The sequence below is a fragment of the Rhea pennata genome, chromosome 4, assembly GCF_028389875.1.
Source record: "Rhea pennata isolate bPtePen1 chromosome 4, bPtePen1.pri, whole genome shotgun sequence".
In the NCBI taxonomy this organism is placed as follows: domain Eukaryota; kingdom Metazoa; phylum Chordata; class Aves; order Rheiformes; family Rheidae; genus Rhea; species Rhea pennata.
Window position 1 is genome coordinate 24771638 of NC_084666.1, and position 19033 is coordinate 24790670.

At 35.4% G+C, this 19033-nt stretch overlaps 1 protein-coding gene across 9 annotated transcripts in view; it reads left to right on the forward strand.

The window, feature by feature from the left end:
• Positions 1–19033, forward strand: part of KLHL5 (kelch like family member 5) — a 59220-nt gene that overhangs the window by 27143 nt on the left and 13044 nt on the right. For 4 of the 9 annotated variants that reach the window (XM_062575448.1, XM_062575450.1, XM_062575452.1 and 1 more), the window contains 4 exons: positions 2686–2868; positions 8831–8967; positions 9378–9574; positions 17488–17700. In XM_062575448.1, the coding sequence (XP_062431432.1) occupies positions 2726–2868; positions 8831–8967; positions 9378–9574; positions 17488–17700 (690 nt within the window). In that variant the 5' untranslated portion in view covers positions 2686–2725. Of the gene's footprint in view, positions 1–1328; positions 1353–2682; positions 2869–8830; positions 8968–9377; positions 9575–17487; positions 17701–19033 lie in introns of those variants that run through there. The other 5 variants (XM_062575446.1, XM_062575449.1, XM_062575451.1 and 2 more) reach the window with 3 other exon arrangements.

Below are 19033 nucleotides of genomic sequence, written 5' to 3' on the forward strand. Positions count from 1 at the left end.
CCTACTGACTAACACTGTAAGACATTCAGAATATTTCCAGTGAATGAGTTAAAACTACTGCATATCTACTTTTTCTTCCATGTTCTTTCTTAAAGGAATATGCAGAAAGGGCTCTTTGGTACACTTACCTATTCCATGCACTAACAGTCTCATCGTTAATGTAATTATCTTAATAATACATGTGGAGCATACAGAAGTAACAGTATGTCCACTCTATAGGAGGGAAAATTTGTGATATTTAAAGAAATCTGAGGCAAGATTCAAAATCTGAAGGAAGAAGAATCATTGGGATTCTCAGTGCTGTGGTATCTAAAACCTAGATGTTTGTTCCAAGTGTGGAGTTAAAGTTCTGTGTTAGATATCTACATTCCTTTCCTCTAGGTTAGAGATATGTAGACCAAGAAGTTAATCATGCATTTCAGTGCTACTACTGGGAGAGAGAAAGTAGATCCTTCCCTTCCTGTGATTCTGCGATTCCTCTCTTCTTCCCCTGCTTGTGTATTCTCCTAAGCTCTGTTTTGCATTAACCAGTCATTGGGTAATATGCATAAATAGCCCTTGAATCTACATCTTTCCTTCTGTGCAAGTACCTCAACTATTAGACTGTCTGTTTCATGTTCCTTTATGGACCATTGAAGCCTAATTTTCCCTTTTCTCCACTGCCCCTCTGAAGTAGAAAAATGTTTTGTAACTTTGTGGTTAGAAGCAAGGACAGTTGCAGGATTGAACCTCTTCAAGGGTTAGAACTGAATTTGGCTCTGTGGTGTCTTGACTAGGTGCTTTATTATAGGCACATAGAAAATAGCACCACCACAATCATAATCCTTACTGAATAAAAGTGGTGACTGCTGCTGAGTTTTATGCAGAATGTACAAATGTGCAGTCTGGGGCCAGACAATAGCTTGAATCAGGGTGTGATTTGGGAGAGTGCTGACTTGCAAGATTTTTTCCTCCTGGATATATGTTATTTCTAGTTATAACTGCACAACTCTTTGTGCCACTATAGTGTAAATATCAGTTCCCTGATAATGTGTGGATTAAAAATCTTTTTTTGTTGCTTTATGTCACTATTAATGGTGATAATTTGAGGAATCTGGACTAAAATATGGGACAACAAAAACATACCTCAACACTATTGAGAATGTGATAAATTGTAGTAGAGAACAAAAATTTCCTAGGCATTTTTTTATGGAGTAGCACCCTGTTTGTTCCACTTCTGTTTCTTTTGCAGGACTGCTGGTATAAAGAACTGCTTTCCTGAATTCTCTGTGAGAATGCCCCTCAGTTTTGCCAAAATAATGTTTTTTGTAGTTGCATGATGAATCAGATCAAGGAATTGGTATGTTAGAAAGGTAACTCTTTCCTTCTCTTACTTGTTTTTCAGGTGTATCCGTTCCTTGATTCAGTTCCCCATGTGGCCACAAAAAATACTTGTTTCAGGATGTCAGAGAGGCAGTAGTGGAGCAGGTGACCCTTAGGGGATGGAAACAAGTTGGTGTAGCTTAAATAAATGCAAAACCACAACTTCAGAGGGTACGCTTAAGATAGTTTCCCTCAAGGGAAGTAGGTAGGCAGGCCTCTAATTTCTCATACAGTACTAAATTTAGGTTTGAATTAAATGCCAGGTACTTGGCCTTTTTAGTTATCTGGGCACATGCACAAAAATGCGATATTTTTTTTCTGCAGAAAATTTAGGCTTTGATTTTGAGGATCTCCCTCTTGGAATTAATAGCTAGCTAAGTCTCTCAGTGGATTTGGCCTTGAGCGTGCTGCCTGAGATCGTAATATCTTGGGTGAACAGAAATCTGGAGGCAGATCGTGTGAACCCATGTCTTTCCAAGTACTATGGTAGACCCAGAGGTGTGGGGTTTAAGTTGCCTGCATGGAGGAGAAGCAAGGAGTAGTCAGTTAAAGAATTGTGAACAAGAAAAGTTGGGCTGACCTCAGTGCACATGACTAGGATACAGCTCCTTTATGTCTCAGGATCATACTTTTCAGCTGTTTTATGTCCTAGGCCCAGGCATTCTGGTTAAGTTTTCTGTATTCCTCTTTCTCCTGAGCTGCTGTGTGTATGGGCAAGAATAACTTTTCATCCCAAGCAGCCTTGCTTTTACCTAACATCAGTTTCTACTGTGCTAGATCTTATTTCAGACGCTTGAAGCTTTATGCACTAGGAGTAGTGACGTATTGATGTGTTTCTTGATGTATCACTTTTGCCTGTATGCACACACCCTGTCACTAGCTCTGGATATGCTTAGTTTTGTTCTAGCCAACTTGGACTGTGATGAAGACTTCAGTGTGCATATGTAATGGGGTGGCAGAGAGAGAGGCAATTCCTTATTGCATCCTTCTGTCACTTTTGCACTTTGCAGGGTCTTGGAAGAACTTGCAGGTGCCTCTTCTTCCTCCACCATCTGACCACATTGTAGATACGATTTCTGGATTGATCTTTGTGTATTCTTTGATGTAGAGACCATTCTTCTGCTTTCACAGAAGTTTGGATTCAATTCAGAGAAACAAAGAATGAATGTGAAGAGAAATAAAATAGCAAAGGAATATATATTAACATAAATTACGTATTTCAATTTTAAAATCACATGCAATTTTTCCTTTTAGCATCTGAATATAGAATTGCTGCACCTTAATATTGTCTAAACTAAGACTTCTGTTTTTTGTCTTCAGCAGAACCTCCAACAGCAGTCATACCTTATCATCTTGCCAAACTATGGAGCCCTGTACATCTGATGAATTTTTTCAGGCTCTCAACCATGCTGAACAAACTTTTAAAAAGATGGAGAACTATCTGAGACACAAACAACTGTGCGATGTGGTGTTAGTTGCTGGTGATCGTAGAATACCGGCTCACAGGTAAGTTTATTGCAATTCAGAGTAAGTTCATGTTAGTTTACGAACCTGTGTTCAAAGTGTAGGTCTTCTGTTTTAATAAGTTCAGAACATCCTATAAAACATATCCAAAATACACCCTTGGAATATTAAAAGCAGTAGTGTTTTTTGTACTGTAGAGTGAAGTTTAAAAGTTTTCTTAGATTTGATTTTTTTTTCCTTTATACCAAGAGTGGAGTTGTTGAAGAGATAGCAACAACGACAGTCTTGTATCCACAAAGTCTTTTGCCTCCCATAGTAAGAAAAGTCCTATGGTAGTAGACTACTGAACACTGACAGTAAGTGTTAGAGAGCTGTATTAGACCAAACATTACCATATCTGTCATCTGTGTAATTAATAGATCAAGTATGATACCATTTTAAAAGCTAGTAACAAAATAAAGATTGTGAAACAAAAATACGGCATTAGCGGTTCAAATAGGAAACTAGATTTAATTAAGCTTTGGTTTTACAAGATTGGATCTTCAATAGAAATAGTAGGCTAAAGTATTCCTATTTTCCATTGCTCATTTCTATCCCCTCCAGTGAAACCCTATCTTAATACTCCTTGTAAAGGATAGGGCAAGATTGCTGTTTGGGATTTGGTTTGGTTTTGTTTTTTTTTTTTTTCCTTTAAGTGAGATCTCTAGTTTTATTCAGAATCATCCTCACTGCTGTACTGAGACAACTGAAGAAATGATAGCATGGAAACAGGAACCAATTTGGGAGGCAGGCAATTATACTGCAAGTTGCTGTTGCTCTTAGAGCCTTCGTTTTGTGACGGCTCATTTTTAAAATCAAGGCTGTCCCTGATGGCAGTTGCTTAAGATCTGTCCTAGGGTGGTTCAAGCTGATGACAAAACTGCATGTTGGAAACAGCAAATCAGATCAAAAGAGAGAATACACCCTTATCTAGGGAGTTTACACCCATTGAAATAAGTTAGAAATTAGAGCGCTTCGAACTGCTTTCTGTAAAGTGTGATAAACAGAAAAATAATAAATACAGTAAGGAAATAATCTGACTTGATTATGTGGCCATGGTAATACCTTTGCAGTATACAGTTCTGGAGTCTGATTTACTTAAAGGTTAAGAATATGGAAAAAGGTGGATAGGGCAGCTGTGAATATTTTGTAAGGACCGGAAGATTCTGTTGCAACAAGGTAAACATAATGTTCTGTATACTAAAAAGCTCTTTAATGTGCTTGCTACCAGTTTCTCATTTATTTATAGGGTTGTTGCTCCTCTAGTTTCTACTAATATATCTATTTCTGTAGCGCATTAGGCACACACTACTAACTATTACTGTCTGTTCTCCTCCTCTTAGTAGGAGAAACATCTTGCTTTAGTTGGAATACAGTGTTTTAAATATACGCAGAAATAAGGCCAAAGAACTGTGCATTCTGTTTGTAGCAGAAGATGGGAGTCCTCAGTTTACTTCATAATGTTGGAGCAGCCTATAAAGAAGCTTTGTCTTTTGCACAGTAGGTTTTCTCTTATTATTTTCCCAGAGGAACATAGCAATAACTACAGTCTTCATCCCAGTACTTGAAAAGTACCTCACTGAAAATTGAACTTGTCCTTAATGGGAAAGATCTTGAATTTGGTTCCACATTTTATGAAAAAATAGTAAGAAAATTGGAGTGCAGGCTTAATGTTTTTGCAGAAGCCTGTATTGTAAAGGGGGAAAAAATGCTGTTTGTTGTTTGTGGGTGTGGGGTGTTTTTTTTTTTTTTTTTTTTTTTTTTTTTTTTTTTTTTTTTTTTTTAACTGCCTGCAACAGTCTATCCAAGTTCTGACTCATTTAGCATTGCCAGCAGGCTGGAGCACTGGAGCAATCACTGCATTTCAGTACCACTAGGGATTGTTTTATCTTAAGACTTTATTAATAAATAACAAAACATGTATTATATGTTAGCTTAATGGTTTGTCATTAGGATTCATGTACAAAAGTAGAAAGTTCGTTTACATTGGACACCTTTCTTCTTTTAGAAAGCTAAAAGATTACATGATCACATAGAACTGTTTTCTTAATTCTTGATTTCTACTTTTGATGATATTTGAATGCTCTGATGCTATGAAGTATATATTCAGAGAAAGGAGCAGTGAGTTTAATACCTGCAGTAGTGGTAAGTACAAGTAGCACGTTACTGTGAAACATTGAAGGGTTTTGGTTTAAACCTATTTAAAGACTTAGACTGCTATGAATCTATTATAAGCGATAGATAGATAAGAATATTATATGTGGCCATGATCTTTCTGAATATGGCATGTCTTAATACTGTTGATCTCTATTCTGTGCTGAAATTATACCTTTTATTATTGATTTCTATTGACTTGTGGGGAAAACTGAAAGGCCAGTTGGCTGGAAGGCTGCCTTGTTTTCTTGTTTAGTAGTTCAGTGTCACCTTGGTGCTTTGTCCCTATATCTTCTAATCTCCTTTCTTTGGTAAATAGTAGTGAAATTAGGAAGCTTGGTACCTCAAAATTAGTTAAGCTGTCTTGGTGGCTCTTTCTGTTTTTTTGATCAGGAGAACTCACAGGAATTAAAGACATCAGTAGAATTGGAACCACCTATTAAAAACAGGGAGACATACTAAAACACAGATTTATTTTTAGTATTAGGTCGTAGCTATGGAGTTTTTTTTTTTTCCAGAGGGGTTAATTGTACATACATCTCACTGTTTTTCAGATGAAAAATTACTGACTGCATTTATATGTTCCTCTTCCTCTAAATTCTCCTATGTCCTGAAAAAGAGTGTTCAGTCTACTGCAATTAATCCAGTAGCCAAATTCTTGTAAACCTAATCTATGCAGATTTGATGATTTGGCAATGGCTGGTGATTAGCAAGAGAAAAAGGGAAAAATATGTTCTCCATCTAAAGGAATACAGAGTCAACTGTATTAATGCTTTTCTTGTACTGTTAGAAGCCTCTAAACTCCTGATTTAATTGGATTTTATAGGCCTTTTCTATTCAGACCAATTATAAAATAAATGTTACTTTTTGGGGGGGAGGTATATAAACTCAGAATACAAAAAAAAAGTTTTCTACAGTTTCCAAACTGAGGAAAGTCAACATTTTATAGCAAGTTTAGTTCCTAGTGAATTCTTGATACGAACAAATATGTTAAATTTACTGATTAATAAATAGTACAGAGAGAATCTGTGTTGTGTACTAACAAAGCAATCATTTGCAAATGGTGGCTCAGTTTAAAAGGGGAGTTGTAAATATTAGCATTTAAAATTGGCACAGTTTTTGTAGTCATATAGCACAGGATTTTCTTCTGAAAGATCATACTTGTCACTTAGGTCTTTCAGAGCTCTTTTCGCAAACAGGTCAAATATAGGTGGGGAAGTTACTCAAGGGATTCTGTAGTTACATGAAATATGGCCGCTTCACATCATATGAATTGTATGTTGCAGTGCAGTTTATTTTAAGACAATTCAAAAACAAAGATTGAAAGAAAAACCAGTTACTAGTAATGAAATTAAAAGATCAATGAACAAATTGGTGTCAAATGGCATGAGTAAAGTAGTAATTGATTTCTATTGACTTGTGGGGAAAACTGAAAGGCCAGTTGGCTGGAAGGCTGCCTTGTTTTCTTGTTTAGTAGTTCAGTGTCACCTTGGTGCTTTGTCCCTGTATCTTTTAATCTCCTTTCTTTCTTTGAAAGAGCTTTTTCCTGAGTGAGTCTAATTAAGAAGAAGAAAATATGGCTGTCTATTCTAAGGCTTTCCATTGTGAACGTATTTCTTGGCTAAAGTTATGATAAAAATTTTTATCAGTATGTCGTGTGCTTTAGCATGTGCAGCCCAGGAGTAGATTAATACAAGCAATGTGCCATTTCGGCATATGCAGGTTACTCTCTGGAAAGCACTTAATGCTGTGAAGCGTGTATACTTTCTCATGAATCTGAATACAACTTTGCAAAAATATGAAAAGGATTGCATCTTCAAATTCTCATAATTTCTTCTGAAATACTTCAAGATTGGAATTTACAGAGTGAATTTTTCTGGTACCTGCAGAGCTGGTAGAGGTCTAGATCCCTGAGTTATTATTAGTCATTTCTATAACAGCTCTTGTTAAGATACATCCAGTCGTTTTCTAAATAGTGGTGCGGCTGACTAAACTAAAATAGGTGTATGGTTACAAAAACGAACAAAAATTGTGCTAGGATTAGATTTTAGATTCTGTTTCTTACGACAATTATCTTTTTCAAGCTCTACACTATGTAGAGTCACATCAGTATGGTCAGCATTAAATATTTTAAGTTGTTTGAGGTTTTCTCTTATTCTGAATCAGAATTGCAAAGATGCCTTGGTTATTCAAATTCTGCCCATCTACACACTTCTACTTCCAGGTAGGGCCACTATTTTCCATATATAAATCTGATCTTGTCATCGCATTCAAGCATCAAAACCAACTTCAGAAATTTTCCCTTGATGTTTAGATGAATTTACTCTTCAATCTCACAAAATTTTTACAGTTCTCTAGAGGGCAGTATTTTAATTCAACTGATGGTGTCTTTAAACTGAAGACAAAATAGCTTAGGACTGATGCTTGTCTAGTACCCTGACAAAATGTTCTAATTTTTTACTGAGACTGAGCCACAGAAGAACTCTCAAAAAAAATAGAACTTTATTTCTCATTACAAAATTTTATTTCAATCATACAAGCTTTCAAAAAAATAATCTTTTTTCTATCCAGTTATACGCATCTTTGTTGCCTCAGCAACTAGAAAAAAAATGATTACCCTACTGCAGGCCTGACTAAAAAGATGGAAATGGTCAACGGTCAGAAGATAAAGCATGAAAAAAATAGTAGTTGAAAGTAGTAAAAAATGTGCTACTTTGCTGTTAACATAACTTTTTTTTAATGTACCTGCAAGTGTTCTGCATTTATGCACATCTGTGACTTATTTCTGAGTAGTAGTACTCACCTTTCCAACTGGACAGTTAACTAATTTTATTCCATTTTGTGCCCCCTAACCTCTAGCATTTTAACAAGCCAATATAAAAACTTAGCACAGGACAAACTGATACTTCCTGAAGAACTGGATTCACAGTGTGCACTCAGATGGACTGGGGAGAGTGCAGGCAGTAGGCTTAATTCCTGGGGTTCCTGTTAGTGTAGCTCGAACGCATGCAATGGTATTTATTTATGGTGTCTCTGTGAGCAAGACAACTAAGAGTGGACTGCCACAGCAAGAAAATTGATTCAGCCATAGCGTAGTCTCTTAGGAGAGAGAAGAGCAGACCTCATGTTTTACTCTCCATAATCTAAAGAAATATCAGTTGAGCAGTAACAGCATGTTTACTTATTAAGTATCTTAAGTTACTCAGAATTGTTAATAAGATGCTCAGTGCGCACAAAGCAGATTACTATGTAAATTATTTTCTTCCGTGGAGCACTTCTTTCTACTCATATAAGCTTTTGTTGTGTGTACTGCCTTCATTTTTATTGTGCCTAGTTCTAACATCAGGATTTGTAAATGAATGCATGTGTGTGCACCAAGAGTAAAATAATTTTAAAACACTTGAAACAGGAGAAGTAAGTCAGTTTTTATGCTTTAAAAAATAACTGATACGAATGCAAATCAATGAAAATTATTTTATTTATTTATTTATCATATCAAGAATATGATTTTTGTGGGTTATTTTTGTGTTGACTATTAAAAGTTACTGAGCTTTGAAACAGTAAATTGTTTACTTCAGCAGCAAGTGTAGTTTCAGTGACAGTACTTCATTATTCATAGAGAAGAACTGGAGCATGAAGCAGTTTGTCAACTTTAAAATGTTTTTCTCAGAAACGCTATAGCGTTCTGGCAAAAGGCAAAATAACGAAGAATAAATTAACAAACATCAGCTTGATTAAGGGTTTTCCCCCCCCCCCTTCCCTTCTCACCCTCTCCTTGTGTCTCTCTATTTCTCCTGCATTATGTACCCAGATTGGTTCTCTCCTCTGTTTCCGACTACTTTGCAGCAATGTTTACTAATGATGTAAGGGAAGCAAGACAAGAAGAAATCAAGATGGAAGGTGTGGAGCCAAATGCATTGTGGGCTCTGGTTCAATATGCATATACAGGTAATTAAAATGGGAAAATTATCTGATTTGTCCTCCTGTGAGCATTATAATCTATTACTAGATTTCAGGTGCCTTTTTATTATTCTTCACATGATTTAACTCCTCATCTATAAAAAATTATCATCACTGCTCTTACCTGAGGCAACCTGGTAGGCTATAGTTTCTCTAATTACCTGAATATTTCAAATGTGTTATGACTGACAAAAAAAAGAATTTTATTAAGATTCCATTTTCTTGCATCATTATAGCTATGAGTTTTGAAAAGCTGGTTATCTATTGCTGGAGGTGGTTTGCTGAACCTTGTGTTCTGTCATATAATCTGTAAATAATTCTGTTGCAGATGAGTATTGGGGAATTTGACAAATGATAAAAGTAAAATAATGTGATCTATTTCTTTATATTGTTGCTAGGTCGTCTTGAATTAAAAGAAGATAACATTGAGTGCCTGTTGTCTACAGCTTGCCTTCTTCAGCTCTCTCAGGTTGTAGAAGCCTGTTGTAAGTTCCTAATGAAGCAGCTTCACCCGTCCAACTGCCTTGGAATCCGATCCTTTGCTGATGCGCAGGGTTGCACTGACTTGCACAAGGTGGCTCACAATTACACTATGGTATGTTCTTATTTGAAGTATCACCTAACTTTTTAGTAAGGAAAGTACACAATGTCAGCCTGAATAAAATGCAACTTCCCCCCACCCCCCCCAGCCCAGAAAATCATTGCCACTTTCTAAGCAAGAACACTTGTATGTTCCTATGCTGAGAAATGACAAAATAACTATAAAGTTGCTGGCTTAGAAGAAAATAGGCATGCATTTACAGTTCCTTGTAGCTGTAATGGGATTATGTGGTATGCATTCAACAAAATGAGTCAAAAGTTAGTTCTCATTTCTAGTTGAAACAGTTGAAAAATACAAACAGTGGGCAAGCTGCTGTCATTTGGTCCAAGTAAGAAATTGAAAAATAAATACTGTTTCATTAAGTAAGGAACTGCAGAAATCAGGTTCTAAGTTGCACATAGGATATGACTGTGGATTCTCATCAGAATAGATTCTACTTCATTCTTAATTTGTTAGTAATGGGATATCAGCAAGGCATCAAGGAATATGATCTCGGGCTGTCCAATGTGGGGCTAGATACAAATTTGTCAGAGATCCTTTTTTTCTTTAAAGACTGATCTACCAACTTAATTTTAGCTCTTTTAATAGCCATACTTTCCTCTGCCCAATTTAAAATGTTCTTATTTTCCTTCTTAAAAGAATGTTTTGATAATGTCAGCAGAAGAAAGTATGAGAAGTATCTCTAAGGCAAGTCAGTTCATCTGCTTTTTGCAGAGTTTTGTGAAGTATTTTTCTCTTCTGTTGATGAAGTTTCACCTGCCTGCTTCAGCTCTTGGGATCTGAACTAGGGCACGTAGATAGATATTGTGTAAGAGACACGGGAATTAAGATGATACTTAATTTGCTTGTATGGCATTGCATTACATTGCCATTAAACCATTGGCTTAGATCCAAGAAGTGTAATTTTTTTGTGTTATAATTATAATTAAAAATCCGTAGGTTGTCCTCTTACCTTCTGAATGTTTGATGATTTGAAAACTGCTGTTTTGCTCTTTTTTTAAAAATTCCTTCTCCCTTGGCTTAAAATAACTCAGTTTCATATGAAAATAGTTTAAATTAGCTCTTTTTTCCCCCTATGATATAATGTTCTTTCCTAATGGCTGAATCTCTGCTCTATTTGAAATTGTATATGGGCTGAAGGTTACCAACATAGTCAATAAATAGTGTTCAGTTTGTAATTTACATGTTTCTATTCTTGACCTTCATTATTGTTCAGTCATAGGTGAGGAAACTACAATTAGAAATAGTCAAATGAAACAGTAAAGATAAATGTATTTTATACCTTTTGAAGAATATAAGAATTAATGTTGAAAGAGACCATAATGCAGAACAGTATGCAAAAAGAGAACCTCCCTCCTTTGTTCAGTCTGTTTTTCTTTCTCAAAATAAGCAGCATGTGTTCTGGTCCATGTTGTTGTCTTTTTTATATATATGTGTGTGTGTGTGTGTGTGTATATGTATGCGCATATATATATATATACACACACACACACACACACATGTAAATATATATATTTATAAAAGGAAATATATATACCTATGTATGCATAAACATATATACATACATATACATACATATATATATGGGAAAACTTCTTTACTGTGAGAGTGACAGAGCACTGGAGCAGGTTGCCCAGAGAGGTTGTGGCATCTCCTTCTCTGGAGATGCTCAAAACTTGCCTGGACATGATCCTGTGCAACATGCTCTAGGTGGCCCTGCTTGAGCAGGAGCTAGATGATCTTCAGAGGTTCCTTCCAACCTCAGCCATTCTGTGATTATAAACTTTATTAATGGAATGCAAAGATTAGAATAGTAGCAAATGTTAGACTAGTGCACATTAAAAAAAAAGATTATATAGTCTTACTATTTTGGCCTGCAACTCTTGACTTTTTGTGGGGAAAAGTGATTGTGAACTTTGTAACCATCATTCTTTTATGACACCCCATCTTTCTTTTGTTCGGACCACAGGAAAATAGTTGTATGCCTTTTGACCATTGTTTACTACAGTGGCAAAATTGTTGCTTTTAAGGCTTTGATGTGAATGCAATTTAAATTAGCTGGATTTTAAAAGCCATTTACAAAACTAATTAGTTGTGCTAGATGAATTCTTCCCAAGGCCTCTTTTAATGTTGTTTAGTTCCAACAGAGACATGAAATTGAATTTTAGTAATGATGAGTAATAGAAGTGGCTTCCTTAGTTTGAAACGAATGTTGCTATGGAAACTGCATAGAAATGTATAGTCCAATTGAATCTTCAATTAAAATAAATCCCCAAGTAATTTCATTTGTTTAAAAGCTTTTTGAAAGTAGAAAATGTTCAACAGTAATAAATGTGAGATACTTATTAGCTCTTTCCATTAAAAAGTATTAGAGCATAAGAGTTAAGCAGACCTGTAATAAATGTAAATTGTTTGTTAAAAACATGGCTTATTTATATCCTGCAAATAATAAGATATTATGGTGAATATAGTACATGTTTTAAATTTTTTACATGTAATTTTGTCTCTCTTAAAGCACTGGAAATTGAAAGTAATAAATGATATATTTATATTTCAATTTATACATGTTATTTTCTATGACTTTTTCTTTGCCTCTGACAAAAAAATCACTGCCCTACAACTGATTTTCTGCAATTAAAACAACTTCTTAGTTTTAAAGATTTATGTGACATGTGGAGTATTCTGATAGCACCTTGTCAGCTTTATTACATCAAGACTAGAAATTCAGATGAAATGAGCATTTGGTTAAAATAAAAGATCAATCAGTAAGTTATCCCAGTAAGCCTACCTCTGTTAATCTACCTGTGCTGAATAATGTTCATTAGAGTCATTGGAAAGCATTGGCATGGTTTTAATCACACTATGCAATGTGATTAAAAAAATATAAATACAATAATCTGGATTTGAATGCTCCACCACTTCATATTAAAGGTATAGATGTATATTATACTAAAAGGACTTGAAAGTTACATTATTGTTTATTCAGTTGATAGCTGATAAGCTGTTTATTCAGAAGAGAAAAATTTTCAAGGTTATCAAAACAGGTCTTTTTTTTGACACTGCAAACTTAAAATTTGAAAATTCTCAGGATGCATTAGGTGAAACATGAAATAATAAGAGGTGAGCAACTGTGGATGCAATGCTATATAAAGAGCTATTATGTACTTGATTTTCAAGAATCAAAGATGTAAAATACAATTGACAGAATCATAAGGTGTATCTGAGTAAAGATATCTTTTACACCGAGGTTATGCTGTTTGCTGTTTTGCCAGGGTCATATCTATTTAAATATTTTAATAGGCTAGCCAGCAGTGTGTCTGTTTACTATAATTCATAAAGCCTTTTCACACAGTGGCTTTGCATTTTTCTTGTCCTCTAACATAATGCCTACTGATGAACTTAAGTTGTCTTCAAAACATCTAAAGAGACTTCTATTTTGTTATCTTGTTGTTTGAGAACAACTGATAGGTTATCTTAGATGAAAAGCTTTAGCTCTCTTTTTCACAAAGGAAAAAGTAAACTTCAGATGAGGAAAAGTTAGCCCAAGCTATTTTCATCTATAGTGAGTAAGGAGGTAAGTGTCAGCAGCTTTTTCAGTAGCTGAATTTTGAACTTTGCTACTTAAAATCAAAAAAAAAAAAAAAAAAAAAAAAAAAAAAAAAAAAAAAGTTAGTGGATTCTTGAACGCAAAATGTGATGGTGCCTGACTTGATCTTTAAGTAGACAGTTTTATAGTCTTTGTTTCTCAAAGCTTTTTGTGCTTTAAAGCAGAGTGAAAGGTTATGCAGGTTTTCATTATAACTCTTCAGAAGTACATGAGGAATGATCTAAATGTTACAAAATACAGATAAAGTTGCTTTTGTAGTTTCTGTGATTTCTCAGCACAAACAATGAGGAGGCCAATAAAAGAAGCTAGGAATTTTGCAGAAGAACAAGCTGGTGTGGGACTTGCTTTCTCTTATAGAGCAGGAATTGAAGAGCAGAAATCATGACAATACGGAGTTTACAATTTGGAGGATTAAGCAAAGGGTTATAATAGGCCTTTTTTTTTCCAACAGTCAGGGTAGTTTTGGGGGGAGGTGGGGAGATGTCCAGGAAAGAGGTGAGAAATTTCAGTATTTTTCATTCACAAAGGGCCATATCTAGAGATTATGTTAATGTGTAAAACAGGAATTTTGTATTCGTGCACCTGAAATTGCATTCCAAAATACCCTGCTCAGTGATCTTCTGGTTTTAAAAATATTTTTTTCATCTGAAACTTTTTTTTCACCTTTGAAAACTCTCAAGATACTTTTGGCTTTCAAGGGCTGTGAGTACAGTTCTGCCTAACCCAGATCATTGCAGCCTTGGGATAACTAAATAGGTTTCTGGATGCTGCCTAACCTTTTTTGGAATCCAGAAACTATGCAGAGAGAAGTCAGGCAGCAGCAGATGTACTCTAAACAAACTTAGGGCACACCAAGAGCACTGGGTGGGTTCATCATTAGGTATAGCAGTCAAAGCTAACTTAAAGGGAAATGGCTGCTGTCGTATGTTTATCTGACTATACTCAGTTCCTAGGAGGTCAGATACCTCAGCTCTAAGTTCTTCTTAGCAAATCTATACCTAAATTGGCCAGCTGACTGCAGCAGCCAGAAGATGACAAAATTACATTCCCTGTTTGTTCTCCTTCAGATCCCATGAGTCATGCATCTTTTGCTGTTTGACTGCCCAGGTTCAGAATTTACATAGAGCTCTACAGTTAGTTTCCTCTTGGATTTCTGTGTACAGTTCTTCTCAGCCTGTGGGTTTTTTTGATTACACTCAGATTCAAACCCTTTTGATGTTAGGAAGCCTAACTGTCTAACTGGATTACACTTTGGGAAATAAGCACCACCTGAAATAAAGATCATGGCTTATATGTTTTATGTGCACCTAATATTCTTTTGCTCTGCACAAAGACTGATACAGAATTCTGGTTAAGAATATCAGTATTATTCACTCTACAGCTGCTGGTAGAGAGTGGAGGGTGGATCTGAGCTTATGATCTGAGTGAGGGATGCTACTGTGGGTAGTTTTAGCTAGTGCATAAACCTCCGGCCAAAGTTGTTGAGGAGCTAATATTGGGGGAGGGAAACTTTTTTTTTTTTTTTTTTAATACTTTGAAGACCAGAAATCAGGAGACTGAAAGTACAAACCATTTGTTCTCTGAAATATCCTGTTCTTCCACAGAGGGTTCCCATAAGAAGAAGAAAAGCAAAGACTAATGAGGAGGTTAAGAATGCTAGGAGGTACGCTGGCTCCTCCTTTTTGTCTTCAGGATCCCTGTCTGTAGAGGAAGAGGAACTCTCAGATTCTGATTATAAAAAGTCCCAGACGTAGGCCCGTGTGGCTGTATTCCCAGTGGAATGGTTTGATACTGTGCTCAAAAGGAGTCTCTGCTCTAAAAATAGAATGGGAGCAAGAGGAAGTTAAATTTGTCCCCATCAGAAAGCAATTGTGTGGAAATAACAAGAAGGAAAATCAGGCTTTTTACATGCAACAGCTGTTGAAGAGATTAAATCCAATTGGAAAAAACCTTTCTGAAGAAGATTCCTGAATGACTCATGCAAGATCAGTTGCATCATTGCCTTCAGAAACAGAGAAAACTTTCCATCCAGGTGCTTTCCCCTTCCTCTCCCTGTGGTCTGGATAGAAAATATGGAAGGTCTGAGGTAGTAAGTGTTGGCTTTTCTCTTTGTCAGTGCTCACTGCCTGTATGTTCAGCAAAACTGAAAGCACAGCTCCAGCTTGCAAACACTAGGACAGAGACCCGACCAAAAAGAACAATGAAAACTCAGTGGGATCTGAATTTTTTAACTGCATGTTTGAGCCCTGGAAATAATTTTGATTGATTTTTTTTTGATTTTACTCCCAAACATTCAGTAACAGAGTATTAAAGAAAAAAAGGGGGGGGGAAGCATGTGTGATGCTGCTGAAATTAGCACAGCCCTTTCACTGGTTTAATTCTTGTATGTGCTCATTATCTGAACTTTGACTTTGTAATACAGAGAGAGAAATTAAAGAGGAAAAGACAGTTCAATCTCCCTTCTATCCCTTCTAATCTGGTACATCTTTCACTTGAAAACACTACTTTTGTAGCCAATTGGATCCCTTTGTAAGGAGAGCTTTTCAGATGTTAAACATAAAATTTTCCTTTTGGAATTCTCTTCAGGAATATGCAGTTATGTCCATGGATAATACTTTGACTTATTTCCCTATTTTTAACTCCAGCATTATCTCTGGAGTGTAGTCACTTTGATCTTTCCCCTTAGATGTCTTGTAGCCATATTATATATATTACCTCTCACGTAAGATGGACTGTTTTATTCCTTATTAGTTTTTTCCTCTTTGCTCAGCATTCTTTAGTTTTTAGTATTTGTGGAGTATTGAGATACGTAGCTTTAAATGAAACGATTAGACTAAGTAATAAAAAGGAAAAGATACTATGTTTGCTTTGTCATCAGTGTGTCTTGTGTGTAAGCAATGTCAAATTGTGCCATTTGTTTTTGTTGCTGTTTTGTACTCCAAATTTATACCTGTTTTGCAGGTCCTGCTTCTGCTCCCAAGTTTCTGATTTTCAGTATTTTTTTACTTTACCTGGAAATCCTGTTTTTTCTGGTATTATAGCTGCTTCTAATTCAGATTTTTTCACTAACATGCAATTCTGTTTTGATATCATTAAACGCAGTACTAAATAAGGCTAATTTTAAGGCTGATTGATTTAGTTGTTAGACATCGTTTGTGAATCTAATGCCCTTCATCCGCCAGGCGTTTTGGAGGTATGTGTGGTTGAAGAGCAAAACCAGCATTCCGTTTGGCTGTCTAGCGAACAGTATGTTTTTACTCTGTTGAATGTAATATTAGTTTATTACCTTGACGTTAACTTTGAGCCTGGAGTATGAGGTAACTGTTTTCTGAGCTGCCTAAGAACATGTGATTCATAGATTGCTTTTACTTTTCTTTTGCTGCCATGTAAAGGTGTACGGGGAAAGAGGCTAGACATGATCTCATCCTTTTCTGTTACATTCCAAACAGGGAAAAAAATCATTCAGATTCTTACTATAAGCTCATAGTGCTTATCATGTTTCTATATACTTTTCTGCTGCTTTTGCCTCTGTTCATGAGAATCCTTGCAGAATATTCTGCAAGTCCTAGTATTTTGAAGTAATATGATGTAAATGTCAGATATGTTATATATTGTGATTTTTCTGACATTGAAGTAAGGATTTATTGCTGGAAATGACAATGAAAATTAAACGATGGAATCCTATCAAAATAAATCTCGCTAATAAAGCAAAGAGTGTACAGTATTGTGGATTCTTTGCATCTTTTGGTCCCCTGTCAGTTTATCAGATCAGCTGTATAAAACCTATAAAATAGTAAAACTTAACCTACTGAATGTCAAAATGAAATTGTTAATATTGTTTATTTCCTCTAGAAACTTAAAGTAATAAAAACTATTACAGGTATGCTCAGTAGTTGCGGTGTGCTGTGCTTTTTGCTTGGGAAAGCATCTTGCATTCTACATATTTTACATCAAGTGCAAACAACATGATCTATTTTTTAAACCATAATTTGGAAAGAATTTCTTCTAATTGCAGTGCCTACATGAACAGCCCCCACAACCCATTGCTCATGCAATTCCATGCACTTCCCCCTAAATTGTTTTAGCATATCTGTCTGTAGGTGCATGTGGTAAACAGAGATGGAAATGATCAGGATTAAAACCAAATCCATACAGATTTTCTTTTCTCCTAGGTCTGCTTACTGGCACAACTGAGAGGTGGCATGAAGGAGGGACAAGTGGGGAAGATGTATTAGGGGCTCCATAAAAGACTAACTTCAAATTATGTGATCTGTATTAAAAAATACTTTTCCTTTTCCAGGAAAATTTCATGGAAGTAATTAGAAACCAAGAATTTCTATTACTGCCAGCCACTGAAATTGCAAAGCTTTTAGCAAGTGATGATATGAATATTCCTAATGAAGAAACTATACTGAATGCACTACTTACATGGGTTCGACATGATTTGGAACAGAGAAGGAAAGATCTCAGTAAACTCCTGGCTTACATTAGACTGCCTCTGCTTGCTCCACAGGTAGATCGTTCTATTCTTTTCCAATTTATACCATGGTTATTGTGGACCTGCCTCTTGTATCTATATACAGACAGTGACAAATTGCAAAAGCTTTTAGATTCTGGAAGATCTGAGATCAGTCAGGACCCAAGAAGGAGTGGAGTTGCTAGGAAAATATCCTTCCATTGCCTAAAAAATGCTTATCAAGGATGTTTGTCATCAGAAGATGTATCCTTTTTAAATTTCTCCTTTATGGAATTTGTACAGTTTATTTTAAATGCTAAATTTCATTCATCTAGTTGACAGTTGTCGTTGAGATTTAAGAAATACAGTTTGAAGAAATTATTTTAAGTGATTTTTTTTTCTTGCATAACTCTTGGTAAATCATCTTCTGGTAGCATTTTTACTTGTCAATTAGCAGTTTTTCTCCTTCCTGAGTATTTCCACGTTTTTGAGGAAGACCTGAGCTTGATTTGAGTTTGAATAATAGTTATGAGTGACAGTTTTCCCAGTGTTGTGGGAATGATTACTCTGGATAGTCATGTGTAACACTGTGTTTTGTTATATGATACCATGCTTGGAAGCTAAACTTGATTTCCTTGTGCTTGCTTTTCTTGCTGGACCTTCATTATTAATTTTTAACACTTAAATAGAGTCAAAGGACTTTTGAGTTACAGTTTTCAGTTTGTAAAGTAAGAATTACCACTAGTAAATGAGAAAAAATAATAAACCTGAATAATAAGTAGACTTTCTTAACACTGAAACTGGAGTTTCCTGCATTCACAGTGATAAATGACATATGCAACATTCTGTTCATTGCCTCTAATTCAATGTTCCCTTACTGACTAGACGGGTTCACCAGCAAGCATTTTAGTATTAGTATTTATCTATTGATTATTCTATATGTAACAGCATCATTTTCTCCATTATGACCCTGGTTTTGGAGCTCTCTTCTTCTAGGAATACAGTGTAGTCTAATCCAGTTGACCTAGAGGAAATCACTGTTTTGCTTAGCATTTAATTAACTGATAACTAAGTGAAAAAAAAATTTTAGCCACTTCATTATTCCTTTTGTTTTAATTGACTGTAATTGAAACATTTTAGAAACTGAAAGACCAGAATTTATCCGAGAAATATGTAATGAAATTAAATTAACCCATTCAGTAACTGATTAGGAAAATACCAGAATTAAACAGAAAAGCAGTGTCATATTTCATATTTTTATCTTTCCATGTTTTCTCCAAATATATGCTTGCATTTCTAGTTTCATAGTTTGCTGTTGTCTTTTTATTATTTCCTTTAACCAATGAAAGTGTTAAAACTGTGATTTTAATAATGCACCAATTAGTTATTG